The 24,285-nt window shown below is 45.0% G+C and overlaps 1 protein-coding gene across 3 annotated transcripts in view; it reads left to right on the top strand.

Moving 5' to 3' along the window:
• Positions 1–24,285, top strand: part of OTUD4 (OTU deubiquitinase 4) — a 72,102-nt gene that overhangs the window by 36,168 nt on the left and 11,649 nt on the right. Inside the window, exons 1-13 of one of the 3 annotated variants that reach the window (XM_083519867.1) lie at positions 6,242–6,859; positions 9,595–9,678; positions 12,495–12,545; positions 15,218–15,264; positions 15,498–15,570; positions 16,611–16,692; positions 17,816–17,954; positions 18,633–18,690; positions 19,939–20,056; positions 20,165–20,229; positions 21,587–21,687; positions 23,741–23,865; positions 23,963–24,134. In XM_083519867.1, coding sequence (XP_083375993.1) covers positions 6,674–6,859; positions 9,595–9,678; positions 12,495–12,545; positions 15,218–15,264; positions 15,498–15,570; positions 16,611–16,692; positions 17,816–17,954; positions 18,633–18,690; positions 19,939–20,056; positions 20,165–20,229; positions 21,587–21,687; positions 23,741–23,865; positions 23,963–24,134 — 1,301 coding nt within the window. In that variant the 5' untranslated portion in view covers positions 6,242–6,673. Of the gene's footprint in view, positions 1–6,241; positions 6,860–8,009; positions 8,139–9,594; positions 9,679–12,494; positions 12,546–15,217; positions 15,265–15,497; positions 15,571–16,610; positions 16,693–17,815; positions 17,955–18,632; positions 18,691–19,938; positions 20,057–20,164; positions 20,230–21,586; positions 21,688–23,740; positions 23,866–23,962; positions 24,135–24,285 lie in introns of those variants that run through there. The other 2 variants (XM_083519868.1, XM_083519869.1) reach the window with 2 other exon arrangements.

Here is a 24,285-nt window from a genome sequence, read left to right as displayed (position 1 = left end):
AGTGTGGTAGAAGCCAAACAACTTAACTAAGTTTGGGTCAAGTCCATGAGAATAACTATGGATCCAAGGGGCCCAAACAGATGTGGGCCAAGGCAGGTAGGTAGATTTTGGAATGGGTAGACAAAACATCAGAGGCAGGCAGTGAACTTCCAAGAGTTGTACTACTGCTCCCAGCAACAACCTGCTCAGAGTAAGATTCAGATGCATTATATAATCTCGTTGGTTATCCAAGCCATTTGATTCAGCTGGGCTGCAGTCCCCTTTCCTGCCATGATGAAAGGGGCGCTGTAGAGCTGAGCCCGCCACTTCTTTTAACCCCAAGCTGACCTGGTGGAGGAAAGAATAAGGTGCTTAAGCCCTGCTGTCAGATAGGCTGTTTTGAGTGCTCTTAATGAGTGCCTTATGGTTTCTTGAATATGCCATACTGGCTATCTGACAAATTACAAGAAGCCCCACAACTTATATCCTAAAGTTTCTAATTAACATACTTTCCACCACTGAGAAAGTAAAATTAGATCTAGGCACAAGATCTCACTAAATCAGAAAAAATCAACTTTACCTTGTGGCACACGATCTCCACCCTCATGCTGCTAATAGATGATGAGCCTCACATGTGAAACTGATCCTATTGTCTGTGCTGTGCAATTTGGTTTCCAAAGGATTTTATGTATGGGCTCTAATTATTTTAAATTTGTTACTGCCCATGTAATAAATTGTGTGTTGTATCCATCTAAACCACACTCAGAGTAGACCCCTTGAAATTAATGGAGCTAGGTTAGCTACGTCCATTAATTTCAATACTCCTAGGACAAGCAATGGGCCCATCTTTTTAAAAAGATCTTTGTGAAAAAATGTTTAAAATTATATACGAATAAACGGGGGAAATGGAAAGCACACTCTCATCGGAACATAACTGTTGTTGCATATTTATACAGCCAGATCAGTATACCTGGTGTTTTACAGAAAAATATAAACAAAACACAGAGAACTCTAGAGCATGAGATTCTTTATCTTAGGGCTGTGGGTTCGAAACCACGGGCAAAAGGTTGGACTAGATGACTCTCATGGTCCCTTCCAACTCTAAGATTCTCTGATTCTGTCTTGAGGAGCCTACAGTCTAAATTGTAATATTTTGGGGCTGTTGTCTTTGTGTAGGATGCCTACAGCAGTGTTTCCCAACCTTTTTTGGGCAAAGGCACACTTGTTTCATGAAAAAAATCTCGAGGCACACCACCATTACAGCCCCGTGACCTCAGCGCGCAGCGTCACGCCGGGAGGGACATGAATTGCTAGCAAATTACATAATCACCTTCTTGAGGGCTGGCTCATCTTCTCCGAAGGCAGAACCCCATTAATTAACAGCACAGACTCACACCATAGCCAAGACGAGGGGGGGAAACCTCAGTCATGCACAGTCATGCACATGTGGGGGCTAAATGAGGACGAAGACCGGGCAGAGAGCAGGGTTCAAATCACCCCACCTGGCCAGGACAATCCCTGGGTGCTCCCTTGGGCCACTCGCCTGACCCACCTCGCAGGGCTGTTGTTGTGAGGATAACACGGGGAGAACCACGCGTGCCCCCGGGAGCTCCTTGGAGGAGAAAGCGGGCGATGAATGCAATGCACGAAATATATGAGAGGCAACCAGGTTTTGCAGGTGAGGGGCCCCCGCCAGCCTCCGCTTCCAACACCCGGCGCAACGACGCCGAAGTTTCCCCCCGGGCTCGGCTCGGGGAGCAGCGCTGCTCCCCCCGGCTCCCCTTCGCCCTCCCGGCTCTCTCTGCCGCCCACTGGGGACCCCCCTCACCTGCCAAGTCCGGAGCGCCGGTGGAAGTTGCATGCATGCATGCAGGGCGCCGCGTTGCCATTGCATTGCACTGCACTCCATGCAATGCCTGCACGCATGCATTGCCTTGCACGCCCGCCAAGGGGTCTCCCCGCGGTCCGATGCGTCCCCTCCGGCGCGGATGCAGCATTGCAAAAATAAACAACCCCCCCCCCGACGCAGCCCTACCTGGGGGGCAGCCTCTGCCTCCGCCGCTCCGCCTCCGCGGGGATCCCCGGGCTCCATCCTGCCGCCTGATCTCCGCGGGGGCGCAGGCAGGCTGCGCGGGGTCTGCGCAGAAGAGCCCCTGCCCGCCCGGCCGCCGCCGCCGCGCTCATTCCATGGCCGGGAGAAGAGCGCTTCAAACAAAACGCCCGGCCCGCCAGGCCACGCTGGGAAACGTAGTTCGTGCACCCCGCGCGGGCGCGGAGCCCAAGGGCGAGGGGACTACGGATCCCGGCAGCCCCCGCGCCGGGGACGGAGGGGGAGAGGCCGGGTGCAGGGAGGGAGGGAAGGGTGGGCGAGCGAGTGAGTGAGTGAGTGAGTGAGTGGCAGCCGCCAAGCCTTGGCCGAGAGCCAGGAAGGGCCTCCCTGGAGGAGGAGGAGGAGGGAGGCACAGAGCGGGAGGGAGGGAGGGAACCCCAGGGGTCATCTAGTGACGGCGCCCCAATCGAAAATTTGACTTAAAAAAAAAATCTTTCGAATTTTTTAATTTTTCCCGCGGCACACCAGGCAACATCTCGCGGCACACTAGTGTGCCGCGGAACAGTGGTTGGGAAACACTGGCCTACAGTATTTCAGCCCTGGATGTTTTGCTAACATGTCTAAGGATTTAGTGCCATCTGGAGGCTATCACATGCTATAGAAACTATTTCCAGAGAGGCGGCTGTGTTAAGCTTCTTGCAGCGATAGCAACAGAGTCCAAGCTCTCATGGACTACAGTCCACTCCATCAGGGGAATAAAGTGTTGTTACCTGGTTGCTAGGAGGTATGGATTGTATACAGTGGGCTGCCTGGATGTTGTGATGCTGACCATCCTAACACTGCTGGATACTGTGTCAGACTATTGATCCATCTAACAGAGTATTTTCTCCAGTGACTGTCAAGGGCCCTTCAGGGTTTCAGCTTAGCTGTACAGTATCTGCTTTGCTTGCTGAAAATCTCAGGTTTAATCCCTGGCACCTCGGGGTAGGTCTGAGAGAGAACCTTCGTCTGAAACCCTAAAGCTACTGCCATTCAGTGTAGACAATACAGTGGTACCTCGGGTTACATACGCTTCAGGTTACAGACTCCGCTAACCCAGAAATAGTACCTCAGGTTAAGAACTTTGCTTCAGGATGAGAACAGAAATCGTGCTCTGGCGGCACGGCGGCAGCAGGAGGCCCCATTAGCTAAAGTGGTGCTTCAGGTTAAGAACAGTTTCAGGTTAAGAATGGACCTCCGGAACGAATTAAGTACTTAACCCGAGGTACCACTGTACTGAGCTAGATGGGCCATTGGATTTACTCGATATAAGGCAGCTCCCTATGTCTCTCCCAGTCTTACTTGGCAATGCTGAGCATTGGCCTTGAGCTTACTGCTTTCAAAGCAGGTGCTCTACCTGTGAGCCTATGGACCTTCCCCTTATCCCAGTCCTATCCTAGGCAAATGAACATAACACACCTTCTGTTCAACAAGTGGAAACAAAATATAAAAATTCCTTCTAGTAGCACCTTAGAGACCAACTAAGTTTGTTATTGGTATGAGCTTTCATACCAACGACAGACCAACATGGCTACTACCTGTAAATGTTCAACAAGTCTTAGTCATGTGTTCTTCAACTGCTGAAGGGGAGCAAAAGGAACCTTAATCTTCTCTTCCTACTTGCCTAGTAGGGGAATATGTTTCCCTGAGCCAGATACCTCAGGAAGAATGGCTGCAGCTCCTCCTGACTGGAGACCAGACGCTGAAAAGGAAAGAGAAAATCCTCATACAAGATTTGTTTAAAAAGCATTTCGCTTAATTGCAATGCAAGTATTGTGAATATTATCTTTTTTTCTGTTTGCTGCAGATTTTTCATTATTCATTGAAATGGGTAAGAATCCAAGAACACTGGGCAAGGCCTAGCTGCTCCTTATCAAATTAAAATAGCCTTCTTGTCCCTTGACAGCCGTTTTCATCAGCTAAAGCAACAGTCTGGGTGTGTAACATGATTCCCCCCACCTCCCCATAGTTCAGTATCTTGTTTTCAGTACCTTGGAAGAGTTTTTGGTCCCAGTAAAAGGCTTCATCACACCCAAAGACAGCACATTATTATCTAGCTCATTCTTCACTAACCTAGGTGGAATCTAGACACATTAAAAAGTTGTGAAAATGCTTTTTTGAAAAAATGTTTTGAAAAATATATTGAATTCGCCATAGCTTGCCATCGCCATCTAGTACCACATTTTTATAATGCACTTTACAATACACTTAAAACATTTTATTTGCAGCTGTATAGCTGAGTCCCTGGTGCCTTATGGTTGCTTTCTGACTATAATTCCCATCAGCCCCCAGCCAGCATGTGGAAGAAAAACACCTTGGAAGGCATACAAACTTACTGTGCTATAAGCTTCTGTGGATCAAAACCTGTTTAATTAGATACACAAAGTACTGTAACTTGGCAAATTACAAACACACACACAACAGAAAGAATAATCGTGTGTATTAACTGTTACTAAGTGAGGGCAGAAGACACATCAATGCAAAAGCCATCACTATGCAAAATTTAATGCAAACAAGGTCTACAGAAGGGAGTAAAATATACAATCAAGCGTCGGTGTGATCTACTGCCAGCCATGTAATGAATGAATGGGCAAAACAAGATGAATAGTGTTTATGCACACCTAATTACTTTCCGCAGTCAGGCAGAGCTGCTCCCAATCTCCAGTCCAAGTCTAATGGTTCAGCAGCTTCCGTTTAGCCGCATTGATTAAGTGGACCATAATCCATGAATGATAATAAATTATTATTCATGATAAAAACAATAATTTGTTAACATTTAAAGGAGCCACAAAAGCCTGTGTTGTTTTTGATACCAGCTGGTAAGATCTCACAAGCTCCTGCAAAATTAGGGACTCTCTAAAGTGCCACCAGCAGCTCTTTGTTGAGCTTGCTCCATTCTCTCAGGATGTCCCAAATAACCAATATGGGGCAAACAAGCAATGTGTGCTCACTTTTGAAAAGAGAACAATATTCTCCTTAAATATTGTACCGGTATCCTTGTGATATGTAAATTGGTAGCACATTGTGGATATTTGAGTTTTATGTTGGTTGTGGTTGTTATTGCATTTGGATTTTCATTGAATGGATGTTGCTTTTGTGTCTATGGCTGAAAAAGGAGCATATTAAGCCTGGCTGCTTCTGGACAAGGTAGCTCCTAGTGCTACCCACTCACCGTTCTTCCATTGCAAGTGACAAGCAGAGTTGCAATTGACTTTCCACACTGGTGGGAGCGTTGTACCTTTTCTGTGTACATCCCACTACATTCTGTCTACACCACCTGGGCATGATACACCCATTTTATCGTCACAACAACTCTGAGAGGGAATTGAGGCTGAGAGATACTGTGCTTGGCCTAAGATCACCCGGGGCGCTTGGTGCTATGGGAGGGGTGTCATTTGCAACTCAGCAAACATTCCACACAGATAACCGGTGTGGGGAGTGCCATTTTAAGACCCAGCTTATTGGAGCATACTGTACTGGCTTGCTTGTGAGGCAGAGAAGTAAAGAAAAATGCAGTCATTGTACCCACAAACAGTACTCTTCAGTCACTATTAGAGAGAAGGAAAGACACTCTGCACATGCTTAAACTCCCTCTTCTCTGTCACTTCACATCCAAAGCTCATTTGCAGAAAAGAAGGAGGGATACAACTCCCAGCAACTCTTAACGACAGTGCCCAGTTATCTGATGGAACGAATGTACTTTTATGGTATGACGTGTGTGCACAGCCCACTGAATGTTTGCAACCTCCACCCTCGAACTGGGTCTAAAATTGCAGGTCTCATGGCTTAAACACCCAGCCTAACTTTTGGACTTTTTTTGGGGGGGGGTACTTTGTAACATTTAGCTTCAGAAAGACTTCTGGAGAGCTTGAAAGCTTGCTTTGCGGAGTTTTGTTTGGTCTTAATGAAGGTGGTGTTGCCCAGCTGTGGATTCTAAAGTTTCCAGAACCCTCATCGCCCCCTAAGCAGGAACCAAATAACCACTGAGGCTTGGCCACCAATATCACAGCTATCGCGCTGTGGCCAAGGATTCCTCCGCGGGAAAGAGCAGCTGCTTTGCTCCTCCGCTCTCCTATAAGAGGAGTCCGCGCTTCCCTGCAAGCCCCTTTGCCTCCCGGCTCCCTCCCTCCCTCCCCGCCGCGGCCGCTTCCTGCAGCGGCCGAACCACAACTCCCAGAAGCCCTTTGGGTGTCGGTCTGGCTCTGAAAGTGAAAACAAACTTCAGGGCTGCCCGTTTCAGGGAGGGAAAGCGCCACATGTTTCGTTTCTCTTTTGTTTCCGCTCCGGGAGCCCAGTGATGCGTAAAGGGAGCGGGCGAGAGCCGCCTTCCCAAGCGGGGCAGCAGGAGGAGCGCGCAAGTTCTTCGCGCCGGGCTTGAAGCCAAGGAAACTCCGGCGGGAAGGCCGAGCAAGAAGCGGCAGACGCTGCCGCCGCCCGGTGCATGCGGTGCGCCTCGCAGGAGACCTGCGAACGGGAGTCCGGTTCCCGCTGCGCCGCCAGCCGCCCTTGGAGCGAGGGGCTTGAGGTGCATCTCTCCCGCTTTCTCCTGCAGCATGTGGGGCTGAAGCCGCGATTTCCCTGCCACCCCCGGAGCAATAAATAAACATGGAGGCGACGGCTGCTACGGCTGCTGCAGAAGAGAAGCCAGGTGGCGAGGAGCAGAGCCCCCCGGGCTCCGGCGCGGAGGCCCCGCCGGATTCCTCCATGGACGCCTGCCTGCGATCTCAGGGGTTGTACCGCAAGCGAGTGGCGAAGGACGGGTCATGCCTCTTCCGAGCCGTGGCGGAGCAGGTGAGTGCGCAAGGTCTCCCTTTGCAAGCGGAGGGCGCGAGGGTCGTGAGAGGCGGCTTTGTTCGGGGAGAGGGTCTCTCTCCCTCTTCTCCGAGGTCCAGCTAGAATCCCCTGGGAAGGAGGACTTTGACCTGCCGGCGCGCGTCGGCTGTCTCTGGCTTCAGGCGGCGGAGAAAGCCGGGGGAAACGAGTTGGTGGAAGTTTTTTGCGGATCTGGGCTGCGCGGTCTCCAGGGCCAAACGCGAGCGGTTAGGGGCGCAGCCGCCCAAGGAAAGAAACCCGTCCGGGAAAAAGAATCTGTGTGGAAAGCGGAGTTCAGCGCCCTCCGCGAACTTGTTGCACTGTTGAGAGAGAGATTTGCTAGTTGCCTTTTTTTAGTTTCGAGAGAAACGATTTTCTTTCCTCCCCAGCTCTTTGGTTACCTTCCGACAAGTTGCTTCGGTTGCACCTCCCATGTTTATTATGTTCCCAACTCCCAATTTTGTAGACTGCTATTTAAAATCTGCCGGTAAACGAAAGGAGACACGATATTTATCCTTCCTTTTGTATATGCTTGATGGGATGCTTGTATATTATTTATATACCATGGTGAAAAGGGAAAAAAAAGTTAAACTTCGGCCTCCTTAAGTGCGTAGCCTGAAAACGCAAAACGCCTTGCCTCTGGTCTGCTTTATTTCTGTTGCGACTTAGCCGACTCGTGGATCATTTATGTCCAGACTGGAATATGGCATTCGGCCTGGGGAAATGGGTGCAACGCTGTCTGGCTTGCAGAGTGCAAAACACCCCCAGGGCTGCTTTGAAATTAGGTCAGCTTCCTGTCGCTATAATGACTCTGCACCTTCCCAAAGCTGAATGTAGGGGACTTAGCTTGTGCTTAGTAATACTTCCACTTCTAGGGGCAGTTGTGGGGCGACGGAGGGGGGGGGCACAGGGTTGGGCTGTATTGTCAGATTGATTCCTGATGCTTATAACTGAATCACTTCTGAGAACACGGTTTTTTTTTAAACACACACCATAATTTCCGAGTTAGATTGTTGCAACAAAAAGTCTTGTGGTACCTTGAAAAGGCTGGCAATGTAATTTATAGCCTAAGCTTTTGTGAAGTCCATTTCAGCAGATGTTTTATGCCGTAACAATTTCATTAGTCCTTTTAAGGTGCCGCAAGCCTGCTGGGTTGGCTTATCAGGGTTGTCAGGGAGCAGCTGAGTGAATTAAGAACTCATGAGCAGCCTTTCTCCACCTGTGGGTCCCCAGATGTTGGGAATTAATTAGGAATCAGGTGAGTGTCTCTGTCTCTTTCTTCCCCTCCCCAGTATGGGAAGAAGGACAGAACTGAACTACTTCGCAGGATTGTTGTAAGGACAGCATAATATGTGTGCAGTGATTTGAAGCCTCTGAAGCACTAAATAGCTTTGTAAAATAAGCCCACGAAAAAGGCTGGCAGAGGGAAGGGAGTTGTATTTCTGTATTGGGCAGCAAGGAGGATTTGCTGCCCAAGGCAGGCTGCTCTGTTTCTGTGCTGGACCATCCCTCCTGCCTATTGACTCACTTTTTTTGGGGGGGGGATTTATTGAGCTTTTTTTGGGAGATCATGGGTAAAAATCCCCCCCTCAAAAAGGGAACATTATAGGTGGGGGGGGCAGGCTTCTGCTGGGGGAATCAGAACTTCAGTTAATTGAGCATTTTTAATGCTTTTCACTGAACGTGGGTGGCGCTGTGGTGTAAACCACTGAGCCTTGGGCTTGCCGGTCGGAAGGTTGGCGGTTCAAATCCCGTTGTTTGGTCCCAGCTCCTGCCAGCCCAGCAGTTCAAAAGCACGTCAAAGTGCAAGTAGATAAATACTGGTAGGTACCACTCTGATGGGAAGGTAAATGGCGTTTCCGTGCACTGCTCTGGTTTTGCCAGAAGCGGCTTAGTCAGGCTGGCCACATGACCCAGAAAAACTGTCTGTGGACAAACGTGGGCTTCCTCGGCCAGTAAAGCGAGATGAGCGCCGCAACCCCAGAGTCGTTTGCGACTGGACTTAACGGTCAGGGGTCCTTTACATTTACTAATGCTTTTCAATGCTTTTTGAGGATGGGGGGAGGGTTCAGCTATATACCACAATACAAAACCATGTAAAAAGATTGAATTGAGCAACGTCACATAACATAACATTCTTAAAATATTTTTTTCTGAACTCTTCTCTCCACTCTTAAAGCTGTGATCTGGGAGAAGCTATTGCTCAGCTGGACTTGATTGAGGGTGGTGAGGCTCTCTTTTTGTGCCCTTCTTTGCCCGTTCCAACTGAGGGAACTGGTAGGACACTGAGGCAGTCATAGTTGTCAAAGTGAGATGGAGCAGCAAGGTATTATAGCTACATCTCTTATGTCTTTCAGACTGCAGGGGTGTGTTCATGTGGGAAATACCATTTTCAGTCTCTCCCTAAACTTGAGAAATAAAACCCACATAACTAAGGAAAAGCATGGACACACTTTTCACAGAGTGCCATACTTGCCCCAATTAAAATTTGGGCAGTCTACTCTTCCACTTCAGACTCCACATGTGCAGATCAGGCCTCAGTTTTTGCTGTATATTTGTCTTTTATTTTGCCTTTACTACTAAGGCAGCAGCTTTTTGACTCCTTACATTTGAGTTCATGAGCCTATGCAAGTTTGAAACTCAGTAATGTGTCTGTTCATTGGTACCAGTTCATTAAACACTTCGTTGTTGTTGTTTTTATCTGACTCCTCTAGGTTTTCCATTCCCAGGCTCAACATCTGGACATTAGGATGGCTTGTATACACTTCCTGCGGAACAACAGAGAGCATTTTGAAGCGGTAAGCAAGTGATGTTTTCATTGTGCAGGGTGTCTTATCAGGGGCAGTGCTGTTTCTCACGGCTCTGCTTTGTGGGTGTACGCCAGGTTGACAAAAATTAAAATAAAATGCTGGCTTGGGCTGATGAGGGTTGTAGTCCAAAATGGAGGGTACCAGGTTAGCGAAGGTTGGTGTAAACAACCGTTTCCTTTCCCACTTTCCCTGGGTCTACGCTCCTTCCAACACACTCTGGCTAAGGGCAACTTTGTTTTGCTTTGATCAGATGGTTTATGGTTGCAGGACATGGGCTGAAGACACATGATGCAGTCATCTCTTAATGCAAGCTAAGCGGGTCTGAATCTGGTCAGTGCCTGGAGGAGACGCAGCCAGGGAAACCCCCTTGTACTTTGCCTTGAGTTCCACAATGGGAAGAGATAAATGAACATAGTAAATTAATAAGTGCTCTAAATAAATGCAGTGTGGTGTAGTGGTCAGAGTATTAGACTAGGACCTTGGAGATCAGGGTGCAAATCACCGCTCAGTCATGAAGCTCACCGGATGATTTTTGGGCAAGTCACTTCTTCTCAGCCTAATTTATCTTACAGGGCTGTTGTGGTACCTCGGTTTACGAACTTAATCCATTCTGGAAGTCGGTTCTTAAACCGAAACCGTTCTTAAACTGAGGAGCGCTTTCCCTAATGAGGCCTCCCACCGACGGTGCCCTTCCATCGTTCGGATTCCGTTCTTAGACCAAGGTAAAGTTTACAAACCGGGACACTACTTCCGGTTTTGTGGAGTTCATAAACCGAATCGTTTGTAAACAGGGCTGTTCTTAAACCGAGGTACCACTGTATAGGTGTGGCTTTTGCAGATACTTCATCTGAGTCAGCTTTTTTTTTCAGGGCACTGGAACTTGTTCTGAGGGGGTGTCCAAATACCGTGAAACCAGCATTCCTGTCAGCTGCTGCTTGCATTAGATTGCTTGCATGCATTCTTAACAGAGTAGCTGCATTTTCTCAAAGTTATTGTCAATTACTTTGTTATGAACAAAAGCAGTACACATGTATGTACACACATAGATATGCATATTGTAACTGTATGATGTGTATCTTCCTAATGTTGCAAGAGTCAGATTTGTATTGTGAACCTGCTTACTTTGGCACACCTGCCAGAAGCTTGTCATCTGGATGCATCTCTTAGATACTCATCAGTCCCAAGCTCAAAGCTTGGGAGCTTCCTCAAAGAGGGCCCATGGTTCCTGCAGGCAGTGTGGCCTGAGCTGCCATGGGGATTTTCACATCTGTATTCTTGTGGAGGAGGAAGCAATGTGTGGCTTGGTGTATCCTCAGATGCTGCCAGGAAGAGTTTGCTGTGATTCTCGTGGCCTTGGCAATACTTTCTCAAGTTGCTTCAATAGTGGAGATGGCCACTCTGGGATGCGTCAGATCACTTTTGACATCTGTTGTGTCTTCCATGCAGATTGTGTGGCTGGGGTTGTTTTGCCTATGTGAACTGTTCTAGGCTTATTATTTTTTACATTTAGAATTGAATAGTAGACTGTTTTTTGTCTGTGGCTGATTAAGTGTTATGTTGGAGAAGAAGAATCGACATAACCTTTTGTACAAAATTGCGATTGTTGCAGCCTTTATTTATGAGTAATTTGCTGAGGGTAGGCTATTTGCCAGGCAGGACTGCATTACATTAGGGATAACAACAGTGGTTAGAGTGTTGTTGGACTAGGGCCTGGGAGAGCAGGGTTCAAATACTCAGCCCAGAAACTCACTGGGTAATCTTGGACCAGTCACTCGCTCCCAGCCTAACTACCTCAAAGGGTTGTTGTGAGGATAAAATAGGGCAGTGGTGTCCAAACTTTTTTCAAAGAGGACCAGATTTGATTGTTGTTGACCTTTTTTAAGGACTGAAGTTGTTGAGCTTTTTTGGGGACTTTACCCCAGGAAATAAACTGCCATGGACCAGATTAAACTGACCAGCGGGCTGGATTAGGCCCCTGAAACAGACTTTGGACATGCCTGAAATAGGGAAAAGAATAACTGTATGCCACCTTGAGCTCCTGGGAGGAAAGGTGGGAGAGACATGCAGTAAATGATAAATAAAAACAGTGAAGTTATTGAAGGCTTTGTTTTTGATACGCAGAGTTGAATTTGTACCAGGGCTCAGCTCTGACACCTGTTTTTAATCCCAGCAATTTAACCCTGGAACATATGAAGTTCCTCTGAGCAGGTGCAGAGTGCATTTTCCTTCCCCCTTAAATCTGAGACTCGAGCAGCAGGTGGGGAACTTATTTTTAGCTTGAAGGCCTTAACTTTTTAGCAGCTGCGTGCCAGTGGTTGGCAGAAAGTGTGTGGAACAATGACTGTGACTTTTACTTTTGTATGGCAGGCTACATTCTAGCCATGCAGAAGGCAGAGGTTTCTATTCACATAGGACATGTGAACACACCTGTCTAGGGCAGCAAGAGGTATTATCACAGTTAAAGGACACTTTTCAGCTAGATAAAAGCACCCAAGGATGGTTACAGACCAGAGAATCGTGAAGGCTGCATCAGCAAACCTTGCGGGTTGCATTCAGTCACAGAATCATATAATTGGAAGGGACCAAAGGGTCATCTAGTCCAACCCCCTGCAATACCAATGTGGGGCTCGAACCGCTGACCCTGAGATTAAGAGTCCCTGGGCCTCTGAGGGTCCCCTGCTTTGGAAAGGCTTTCAGATCACATAGTGGGTTTCCAGACAGAGCTGAACTTTTTCTGGAATTCTGTCGAAGCTGTTTCACCACAATGCCGCTAACAAATTCTTTTCATTGTTAATATTTTACAGTTTATAGAGGGACCATTTGAAGAATACCTGAAGAGTCTTGAAAACCCTCAGGTATGTGTTGTTGGATTAAGTATGCAGTGTGTGATGTAAAGCACACTACTTGACTGCAGCTGGCTCATCTGTTTCCCCTAAATATTAATCCTGAAGTGTTCACAAGCTTTTCTTGTGTCTTGGTGTTACATGTGATGTGCTACTCACAAGCCCTGCTAAAAAAATGATTTGAGTCCATATGCGTGTTTCTGGAATTTGCAAAAGGGATAATAACAGTACCCATTACCCCATATTGATGGTGGAGGAACACACATTTTGTTTTTTTTTAATTAAATTTTTAATTAAAATTTCCAATATACATTTATAGTGTCCAATCTAAATTTATCACATATTTTCTCTTTTAGACTTCCTTCAACTTCTCTGACAATCATCCATTATTCAAATTTTTAAATACGCATTTCCTAATTTTATATTGCATTTTATAAACCTTCACACACTTAGTTTTCATCAGTACAATAGTCCTCTATCATTTACAGAACTTCTTGAAATCCCACTAGCGTTATTTGCTCATGACATACACATTTCAGATAGTCTGAAAAATTTTCCCAGTCTTCAATGAACTTTTGATCTCGTTATATCTGATCTTTCCTGTTAGTTTGTCCAGTTCAGCATACTCCATCAGTTTCATTCTCCATTCTTCGAGCGTCGGCAGTTGTTCCTGTTTCCATTTTTGGGCCAATAATATTCTCGCTGCTGTTACTGCATATTGGAAAAGTTTACAGTCCATTCTATTTATTTCATTTCCTACTATTCCTAGAAGAAAAGCCTCTGGTTTCTTAACAAACGTATATTCCAACATCTTTTTCATCTCATTATATATCATTTCCCAGAAGCCCTTCACCTTCTTACAGTCCCACCACATATGATAAAATGTTCCTTCTTTTTCTTTACATTTCCAACACTTACTACATGTTTTATACATTTTTGCCAGTTTCACGGGTGTGATGTACCATCTATAAATCATTTTCATAACATTTTCCTTTAACGCAGTACATGCCGTAAATTTTATATTTTCATTCCACACTTTTATCCAATCGTTAAACTGTATATTATAACCCAGATCTCTGGCCCAGTGTATCATAACTGAGTTAACTTCCTCGTCTTTTGTATACCATTGTAGCAAGATTTTATACATCTTGGACAAAATTTTATTTTCATTGTTTATTATTTCTATTTGAAATTTCGATTCTTTTTCCTCATAACCTCTTTCTTTTAAGTCCTTTTTAAACATTTCGTTAACCTGATAATAATGCAACCAATCATACACATACTCTTTCACTTCTTCATAGGGTTTCATTTTCCATTTTCCTCCTTCCTTTATAATCAATTCTTTATATGTAATCCAGTTCCCCCTCATATTGACTTTCTTAAGATCCATAACTTCTAACGGAGATAGCTAGTGGGGAGTTCTTGAGTCTAATAAACCTCTATATCTCTCCCATATTTCTATGAGAGATCTTCTAAAGATGTGGTTTTCGAAGCCTTTATGAATCTTTCTTTTCTCACACCATAGATATGCGTGCCAGCCAAATCTGTTATCAAAACCTTCTAAGTCCAATAACTCAGTATTTTTTAACTTTATCCATTCTTTCAACCAACAGAGACATGAAGCTTCATAATATAATTTCAAGTCTGGCAGAGGAACACACATTTTGAATTGCACAGACTTTGCTGGTCCCTGCCAGTAGGAATTCAGAAACAGTTTTGCCCTGTCCTTAGCTGGCTTTAGCAAGCTGCCAAAGATTTAAAGGGAGAAGAAAGCCTCTAATAGTATCTAAATGTAGGCATTTACTGTTGAGAGTGCCATATTCATTCGGGCAAACCAGGGGTCAGCAACCTTTTTCAGCCATGGGCCGGTCCACCATCCCTCAGATCATGTGGTGGGCCCGGACTATATTTTGAAAAAAATATATGAACGAATTCCTATGCCCCACAAATAACCCAGAGATGCATTTTAAATAAAAGGACACCTTCTACTCATGTAAAAGCACGCTGATTCCCAGACCGTCCGTGGGCCAGATTGAGAAGGTGATTGGGCTGCACCCGGGCCTTAGGTTGCCTACCCCTGGGGTAAACAATGAAAGCATCAACAATTAAAAAACAAGAAGATACAGACCGGGCTTTTCACAAAAGGAAGTCCTTCAGTAGGCAGTACAGTAGAAAGATAACAGAGGTTTGCCACCTGCCAGATAATTAGCTTGGGTGGGTCTGAGTTGCCAACTCGGTCTGAGTCCTATAGACCGCCTAATCAAATAGGCCAGTTGCTTAAGTCAATGTCCTGTGCGCGCTGTTGGACACATGGAAAACAGTTTGGGGAAGAGGCCTGCCAAGCATTGGTATTGGGGGCTAATCCACCCCCAACCCAGTATTTTGCACAATATACTTCACGGAGGATGAGGTTATTTGGATTGAAATGACTTTTAAATTTTCATTTAATATCCCTAAATATAATTCGGATGAGCTGCAGCAAATGCACATTAGTCGAGGTACGATGAAACTTTGAAAATGTTAGTCTGTTGCTGGTAACTTGATGTGTGTTCTTGAGCAACTTGGTGACTTTCCACTGGGCTTGTGGAGAAGAAGCTCTTGGTGGGCTTGTGTTCTAACTTGATGTAAAAAGTATTCTTCCTCAGTGATGGTTTTTCATTGCAATATCCCCCCCCTTGATATAGGAATGGGTCGGACAAGTGGAAATAAGTGCCCTTTCTCTTATGTACAGGTAAGAAATACTTCTACTTTTTCCTTCAGTATGAATCAAAGCAGACATTTGGCTACTGTGAAGAATTATTGTTCAAGAATTTGGCAACAATTGATGTTGCCATTTTCTTAGTGGATATATATGGTTCTGGGACTGTTTGGATGTGGATGATTGTACTGTTAATGATATTGTACTGTTAATTTTAATTTAAAATCTGTTATTAATACATTTTCCCCCTTTGCATATTCTTTTAGAAAAGACTTCATAATATATCAGGAACCAAATTCTGCTCCTTCGCATGTAACTGAAAATGGCTTTCCTGACAAGGTAAGAGAAGTGCTAGTATTGGCAAACTTGCAGCGGAATAGTTAGGGCAGAGCTGGTGTGGCCTGTTTTGCCATGTGGGGATAATGGCATGCTACCTCTGAGCCCAAAGCAAGAGTACAGCATTATAACAATACAGTGGTACCTCAGGTTACAAACTTAATTCATTCCGGAGGTCTGTTCTTAACCCGAAACCGTTCTTAACCTTTTGCTAATGGGGCCTCCTGCTGCTGCTGCTGCGCTATTTCCGTTCTCATCCTGGGGCAAAGTTTGTAACCTGAGGTACTACTTCCGGGTTTGCGGAGTTTGTAACCTGTGGTGTTTGTAACCTGAGGTACCACTGTACATGCTTGGCTTGGGTTAAGCTTGCTTAGCTTAGGGTCTTGAAGCCAGACTAAAACGTTGTGTTGTTAGTTTCTCCTGCATCTTGAAAATAAATATCAACAGCTTCTATGTCGGATTTGAATCAGGGCTGGAGAGGAAACTCCTCCCCCCTGTCACTTTTCCTAGTCTTAATGCTATTTCCCATACTGGGGAGGCAACTTACAAGTATTGTGCAGTAGCAGTGAGCATTTTTTTGTTCTGTTTCTTTTTTGTGTTTGTTCTGAAGCTTAATAACAATTGCATTTTTTAAAAAAGCAGCCCTGTGCCTATGGCTGAAATCTTGGCTTGGGGATGTGATGTTTGAGGCAGGGGAAGAGTGTTAACCCTCCTCCTCTGATATCAGAGTCCCAATCTGAATTCTCCACCCCACCCAACAAACCTGCTATCAATATTCTAAAAGTTCTTATCCTGGATTGTCTACATATCTGAGCCTAATAAAATTCAAGTCAACACACTTCTGTTGGGTTTCTTCTACTGCTTGAGTATATCCAGGAAACATAGACAGTATTCAGCTAGTTAAGTACAGAGTCTTGAAACAGTTCTGCTTGCTAAATGTTTCTTTAAAATTGCTTTGTGGAGGTATTTGTTGATTTGGTTTTTGGTCAGTGTGTTGGTTTCTGATTGTACCGTTTCAATATTATTCTTCTGCTTCCTCTTAGGTATTGCTGTGCTTCACCAGTGGAAGCCACTACGATATTGTCTATCCGGTAGAATACACGGTCAATGCTGCTCTTTGCCAGTGTAAGTACTGATATTTTGATGGTGAGCCTTGGCAGACCCAGCTGAAGCTTCACGTTCCCATGTTCCTTGGAGACAACCATTTCCAGTGCTTACTTGCCTTAAAACTGCAGCATGGTTTGAAGGCACAACTTTCTGTGTCTTGTTTTGGTTTGAAGGTGGCCAACTAGTGGAAAGGAAGTAGGTTTGGATGGGGAGACCACATGGGAATCCATGTATGTCACCTTGAGTTCCATGTTGGAAGCAAGGAGGAATATAAATATAATAAATAAGAGGCAGTGGAATGGACTGAGAGGAGTTTTGAGCATTTGATGAAAAACTGTGTTTTCTGCCGATGGAAGGGACTCTCCAGATCAGAGCAGTTATTCTTGCATCTGGAATACAATCTGGCATTTTCGTTATAAATCTTTTTGTTGAAACCAAGAATGGCCTTTTCCTGCTTAGGAACTGGAAGCTGTATAGATATGCTGAAGTTTTACCCAGAAAGTGAATTGTAGTATTTCTCCAAAAGTACACACAAACCGAAGAATAATTGTTGCCTGCTCATGCCAAATGTGGTTATCCAAACGCAGCCCTTGACTCGTTAATCAGCTGAGTTTGGGCTGCTTTCCCAGATTGCTTAACTCCCTTGAAGAAATCTGCAGGACACATTGGCAGCATCAATACCTCATCAACACCAGTGTGGTGTAGTGGTTAAGAGCGGTAGACTCGTAATCTGGGGAACCGGGTTCGCGTCTCCGCTCCTCCACATGCAGCTGCTGCGTGACCTTGGGCCAGTCACACTTCTCTGAAGTCTCTCAGCCCCACTTACCTCACAGGGTGTTTTTTGTGGGGGAGGAAGGGAAAGGAGAATGTTAGCCGCTTTGAGACTCCTTAAAGGGAGTGAAAGGCGGGATATCAAATCCAAACTCCTCCTCCTCCTCCTCCTCCTCCTCCTCCTCCTCCTCCTCCTCCTCTTCTTCTTCTTCTTCTTCTTCTTCTTCTTCTCCTCCTCCTCCTCTCAGATAGTATCCTTGATGCTTAATTTCAACATGTAATTAAAGCTCTGTAAAATGATGTTGCATGTAGAACTGTTTAAAGTATGATTGCTTAAACCTGACAAATGCTGTTTTGTTGCCCTGATTAGCTATTCTGTATGAAATGCTGTACGAGAAAGTGTTCGGCGTCGATGTGAGTAAAATCTTAAAAGAACTCAGCCCTCCTGAAGTGACTAAGGATGCCGACGGAAACAGTGAAGCGTCTGATTCAGAGGACGGAGACATGGAGTAAGTCTACAAATTGAGTGTTGAAAAGCACAGGGAGTATCATGTTGGCTGAGATGTTTGATGCCTGATACAGGGATTTTTGATTTTTTAAAAATACAGTGTTTCTAAAAAACAAAGCAAAAAATTAGTAGCAACACCTGGTTCTTCCTCTATGTCTGCTCAGAAGACATAAAAAATTCAAACTTTTACAGAATCTGTATTCCTTTAAAAACAACAACTGGATGCTTGCTGAACGGTTGCTTGCAAGTCTGATTTCAGCAGCCTGGTCAAACCAGAATACTTACATTTAAAATAAATTAGTCCTACTAATGCCAGCGAGCCTGGAATGGATTGTCTTGCCACATTCAATTGATGTTTGCTGCTTTCATAAGGGCAAAATATTTAACACCTTACCTGGCAGCCATAGGTGGCCAGGAGTTCCATCCCAGAGAGTAAGTGGCTTGGCTTTCTCTTTGCTAGACCGGGACATGAAGTGGGCTTCCTTTGTCCCCAGTGCACTTGATAGAAGGCAGATTTATTTAGCAGCCTGTGTTTCCATGGTTAGCAGGCTAGCAAAAAAATCTATACGTTAGTAATGTTTGTGAACTTATTTACAAAGCTGGGTGATAGTGTCAAAACAAAAATACGGAGTTTGTTGTTGCTGCAAAAAAAGCTTTTCTATACCTTTGCTCCTCACAGAAGTGAAACGGCTGCAGCCAATCATACCAATGGATTGAAGCCACCTGAAGGCAAACAGGTATATTGCTTTAATTTTTGTTCTTTAATTTCTCTCAGTTACCTATAAGGTTCTGGGTCTCTGTGTCAATGTAGCTGAGGATATTACCATTGGTGTTTAGGAGCTTGACTTAATTTCATCCAGGGAATGCTAGCTGGCATAAGGTTTACGCAAGAGAAATTTCAGTGCACTGACGCTAATGAGTGCACCGCCATAGTTCACATTGCTAAGGCTGTACTCCTACATGCACTTAACTATTTAGTGTAGGGTTGCCAACACAACTGTCGTGGGCGCACATGTGCCCACAGAGATCTTTCATGGTGTCATGTAGTTTTCCTTCCCCATGAAAGTAGGCTTGAAAAAAGCATTATTTTTTCCTGCAGCCAGTAGATTAGGTTTCATTGCATGAGTTGTGGCCACAACAGTTTGTTCCAGTTTGCAAATGTGTCCTCAGACCCCCGCAAAGGTGAGTGACCTCTGCATTAGGAAGCAAGCCTCACTGAACACCTCACTACTTGCGTCCGAGTAAACACAGGCTTGTGCTGCAAACTGCATTTATTTTTGGTGGAATGCAAATTCTCTGATAATACCTTTTGTTTGCCTTTGAGGAAAAATATAGGTCGCTCCTTTAGTCTGTCCCTTAAACATCTGGTCAGAAAAAATGGGGGGGGGAATGTATTCTGGTTGCTAAACAGTGTTTTATGTATTAAGGCCTTGGTAAGCTTTGCTCTGTGAATCAGAGATGTATCAGGCTACTTTATTTGATTTATTACAATGGATTTTCTGCTATCTAGCAATTTTTTATAAAGCTATAGTTGGAGATCCTCTTTGGTTTTGTATATATCATGTAAGAATCTAAAAATCAATAAACAGTAAGCCTGTAACCTATATGTATTTAACTTGCGCACATTCTGCTTTACACACTTGGCTAAATGAATGAACGAGGAGCAGAAAGGGAGTGACTGTCCAGGAAAAAAGGCTTTAGAAATCCTACCTGCCATTGCACCCAATGTGTTTTGGCTATATTTGATTTTGGCTTTAGCGATCCTGGAATGTAAGTTGTGGTCTTACTGTGTTGCAAACAATACTTGCATTTGTGCCCAAGCTTGTTCATATCTGTGCCAAAAAATAGAGATTTTTGAAATATTAAGTAGTATGAATGCTTTTATATAAAGAAATACGTAAAGACAAATATTCCGTCGTTGCAATGGATATTCTTAATTTTTTAATGTATTTTTTATTAAATTCTTCTTTATTTCTATTACACAGCAGCTTCACAAACGTGGAAGATCCAACTCCCTTTCCTTGCCTAGAGGCGTTCTTAGGTCACTGAATCCATCAGTCTACCAAAATATTGAATATGAAGCCTGGCAGCAGTCAAAACGAGGTGAGCTCCGTAGTTTGAAATCAGTTTCTTGGTGCAAGAAGAGCATCAAGCATTATTCTGTGCTCACCTGCTAGTGTCTAATGATGTGTTTTCATTTTGTGCTTGCAGATCAGCAAAAGCAAGATTTCTCTATTGCTGCTGGCATGCAGTATTCCGTTGGCGATAAATGCAAAGTAGGTGACGTTGAATGTGAACCAATTCCGCTTAACTACCATTTCTTTCCTCAGTCTTGTGTGCCACTGTGGGGTTGCCACTTCTTTTCTTGATAGAAGTTTTGTGCCTTTAAAAGCAGAAATGCAAGGCTGAAATCAAACTGGGCTCCTCCCCTGGCATAGAGATTCAGTTCTGAGGGAAGCTGCTGAAATGAAAGGCCCAGAATCTCTCTGGAACAAAAAGGTGGCAATCCTTCTTATAGTTCATCCTCATCCTTCTCTTCTCACTCTGCTTCTAAATGCTGGTCCTTTTTGAAAGTGCCAGCGATCACAACACCAAGCATTGCACTTGATGACAATCAGCGCGGTGCTTTTGCCTGCTACAGGCAAAGGAAATTGTGTCACCCGATGTCATTTTGATGCCTAGTAAACAGCCTTCCCCCCCAAGTCAAGGTTAGTCTTCACAGGTTGATGCGAGATAAGAACCCATCCTGTCAGATCTAGTTCCCCCACTCCTGGGATTACGATAACAAGGGTTCTGTTCTCCTAAACAGAATTACTACCTCCATAATTCTCCTTTCTGCATCTCGCAGAACTTCCAGGTATCAGCAGGAAACAGTGTTTTGTCTTGGATGTGGTTTTGAATATTAAAATGCCAGGCAAAGAAGTCCATAAGGTGGAGAATGTGTAGTACCTGTGCTGGTTGTGGTCCCATCTGCACTATAAATCTATAAAAAGTATCATGCCACTTTAAACAGTCGTGGCTTCCCAAAAAGAAAATCATGGGAAGCGTAGTTTAAGGATCCTGAGAGTTGTTAGGCGATCCCTATTCCCTTCACAGAGCTACAATTTCCAGAGTTCCCTGGGTGGAGGGATTATCTGTTAAACCATACTGTGTTTCTGTGAGGGGGATAGTAGTCTCCTAATGACTCTTGGGACCCATAACAACCTTTACTTCCCAGGATTCTTTGGGGAAAGCCATTACTGTTTAATGTGGTATGATGCTGCTCTAAATGTATAGTCCAGGTAAGGATTGTGGCTCATCTGTGAGTTTTGCTTCCAGGCCAGTTAAGTCTTTGCCCCTGGCTGTAGTAGGATTGGATTGTGAGGGATGTAGATAGGTGAGTTGATGGCAGGAATTTGTGTGGGGCTGCTGATGTGACAACACAAGGGAAAGCAGTGTTATTCCTTATGTGGTCCCAATAGGAGATCTATGGATCTGCTTTGTGAAAGGTTCCAGGAACTCTCAAACTGTATTAAGTTACTTCTCTCTTCTTGGCATCTATCAGTACTGCTTCTACTTGATACTGGCACAGTGGTTCAGGAGGAGAGACATTATTTTACAGAAACATTTCCTTTCCTCTTCATTACTCCATAGGTGCGTTTAGACCAAAGTGGAAGATTCTATAATGCTCACATCCAAGAAGTCCAGTCTCCAAATGGGCCAGTTGTTGTTTTTGTGGAAGAGCTTGGTGCCAAGTAAGTGAAACAATGTCATTTTCTGCCTAGTCAGACATCTTGGTGACTGGTGACATAAACGCAAAAAATGACAGTAGGTGCACTAGTCAATACTAGATTCTTTTGAATCAGTCTCCAAAATCTGCAGGTATTTTTGCAGGCTTTGTGTCTGCCTGACTTCCATCAAAAGGAGCAAAGGCAATACTGCAAACTAGCTCCGAACTGTGTTTCTATTTTATTTCCTCGTGAGGTGGTGGGGAAGCTGTGGCCCTCCAGACGGTGCGGGACTCCAACTCCCATCATTCCCAGCCAGCATAGCCAGTAGATGGGGATAATGGGAGTTGTAATCCAGACACAACTGGTTCCCCATCCTTGTCCTAAGATGCTTTTGGAAGTGAGCCCAAGCGCTGTGGCAACGGTGTCTGTAAATACAACTGCATAAAATGGTAAGAAGGACGCGGGTGGAACTGTGGGTTAAACCACAGAGCCTAGGACTTGCCAATCAGAAGGTCGGCGGTTCGAATCCCCGCGACAGGGTGAGCTCCTGTTGCTCGGTCCCTGCTCCTGCCAACCTAGCAGTTCGAAAGCACGTCACAGTGCAAGTAGATAAATAGGTACCGCTCCAGCGGGAAGGTAAACAGCGTTTCCGTGCACTGCTCTGGTTCGCCAGAAGCGGCTTAGTCATGCTGGCCACATGACCAGGAAGCTGTACGCCAGCTCCCTCGGCCAATAAAGCGAGATGAGTGCCGCAACCCCAGAGTTGCCCACGACTGGACCTAATGTCCAGGGGTCCCTTTACCTTTTACCTTTAAGGTGGTAACATTAGCAATGGCACTTACAATGTTTGGAGAAATATGCTGTTTTAGTTCCATTTTTATAATGCGTGCCAGCATTTTCTGGGAAATTCTCATAATTGAGTTGTGGAACTGACTTTCATCCGTTCCCCACCCCATACTACAGACCCCCAGGCCACATCCTGTTCTCTTCCAAAAGCTCCTCCAACCGCGGGCTGAGGGAAGGGGAAGGTAGCTGTAAGGCATAAATAGCTAAGGGAGAATTGGTGAAAATTGAGTGGCCCACGTCATGTGAGATGAAGTGCTTTCATCTAAGGCAACTGCTATGTTTCTTCCATACAGAAAGTGATAGGCATAGATGATGGTGTGTTTTTTTGGGAAAACATTTTCTGTTTGGGTAACTGCTTGGGGAAATGAAACATGGTCTTGGAAGGAGGGAGTGGGAATTAGTTATGTAGACTGTTTCTTGCTTGCTTCAAAGAAACACGATTGCTCAAAATGCTTCAGAGCTTGGCCAGAGCCAGAACTTGCTGATGCTGGGATGACGGGCTCCTGTTGGAGGCTAACCTAAATAGCTGGTATTGAACACAATCTTCAGCTTCTACATCCTTTAAAGGCAGGGGTGGGGAACCCGTGAGCCTCAAGATGTTTCTGGACTCCCAACTCCCATCCTCCAACATGGCCAGTGGCTACGGATGTAGGGATTTGTAGTCCAGCAACAGATGCCACAGGTTCTCCCTGTCCCTGCTTGGAAAGATATCTCTTAGTTTTATAAGGAGTTAGTAGACCATGGCCTAGTAGACCACTAGGCTTTCCAGCATCTGGCTGGAATGAGCTGATAGTGGCTTTAGAAGTTTAATGTTGGAAAACGATTTCCTTTAAATCTTGCCTGTTCGTATTTTATTGTATGTCTTGTTCTTCAGTGTTTCTTCCTGTGTGAAATATAAACGTAAGAATTGTCGATACACAGTCCCCTTTGGAGGATTTGTGTGAAGTCAGGGCGTGGGAGGGGATCAAAAATGAAGGCAGTTTTTTAAATGGCAGTTTTAAACAATGGCAAAGGTTTGAATTGAGCAGGAATGGAGGGACACAGGAGCGATGAGGGAATGGAGGGTTGGGGTGAGGTGTAAAGGGAGGTGGGTAGTTGGGGTTGGTGAGCAGGAGCTCTTGGTAATATATATCTATTGTAAACCATTCTGAGCTATACTGTTGGGGGTTTTTTTTGAGTTGCAGCACACAGTGCCATAGCATTGGTGATTGCCTTCTCTTCTCCCCTGCAGGCATTCCGTACTCCTGAAGAACCTTAAGCCAATCCCACAAGCAGCTCCTCTGGAAAGCTGGAACACTGTGCCAGGGAAGAAGATAAAAAAGCCAATTTCACCCCATGGGCAGTTTAGTCATTTTGGTAGGTTTCCTTCCGCTTTTGCATATTGTACAGACTTTTTTTTTTTTTTGCCAAGCAGCCTGCCTGTGATAAATCCGGCAAACTCTTGTTGTTTCAGATGGAGACTTCAGAGGGTCAAAGAATTCAAACAAGGCAATGAAAAACGCATCAGGGCTGCCTCCTCGACTGCATGGCACGAGGCAGCATCACATGTCCTGCCCTGGGATTTATTTCCAGCAAACTTCTCCTGAACACAGCACTCCAGGCAGAAATCCCGCTCAGGCATTAAGGTGAATTCAACCTGTTACTAAAACCTCTTAATTTGGAGGGCTTGGTATTTTATTCTTGGTGCTTTTAATAATTTAGGGACCACAACTTCCGAACGTTCATGAATATTCTAATATAGGGCTGCTTCCTGCTCAGAAGCTTCCTCTCATTGTC

The sequence above is a fragment of the Podarcis liolepis genome, assembly GCF_965112155.1.
Source record: "Podarcis liolepis genome assembly, chromosome: 9".
Taxonomy (NCBI): Eukaryota; Metazoa; Chordata; class Lepidosauria; order Squamata; family Lacertidae; genus Podarcis; species Podarcis liolepis.
The sequence above is the reverse complement of the archived record's forward strand: the minus strand, read 5'-3'. Positions and strand labels throughout refer to the sequence as shown.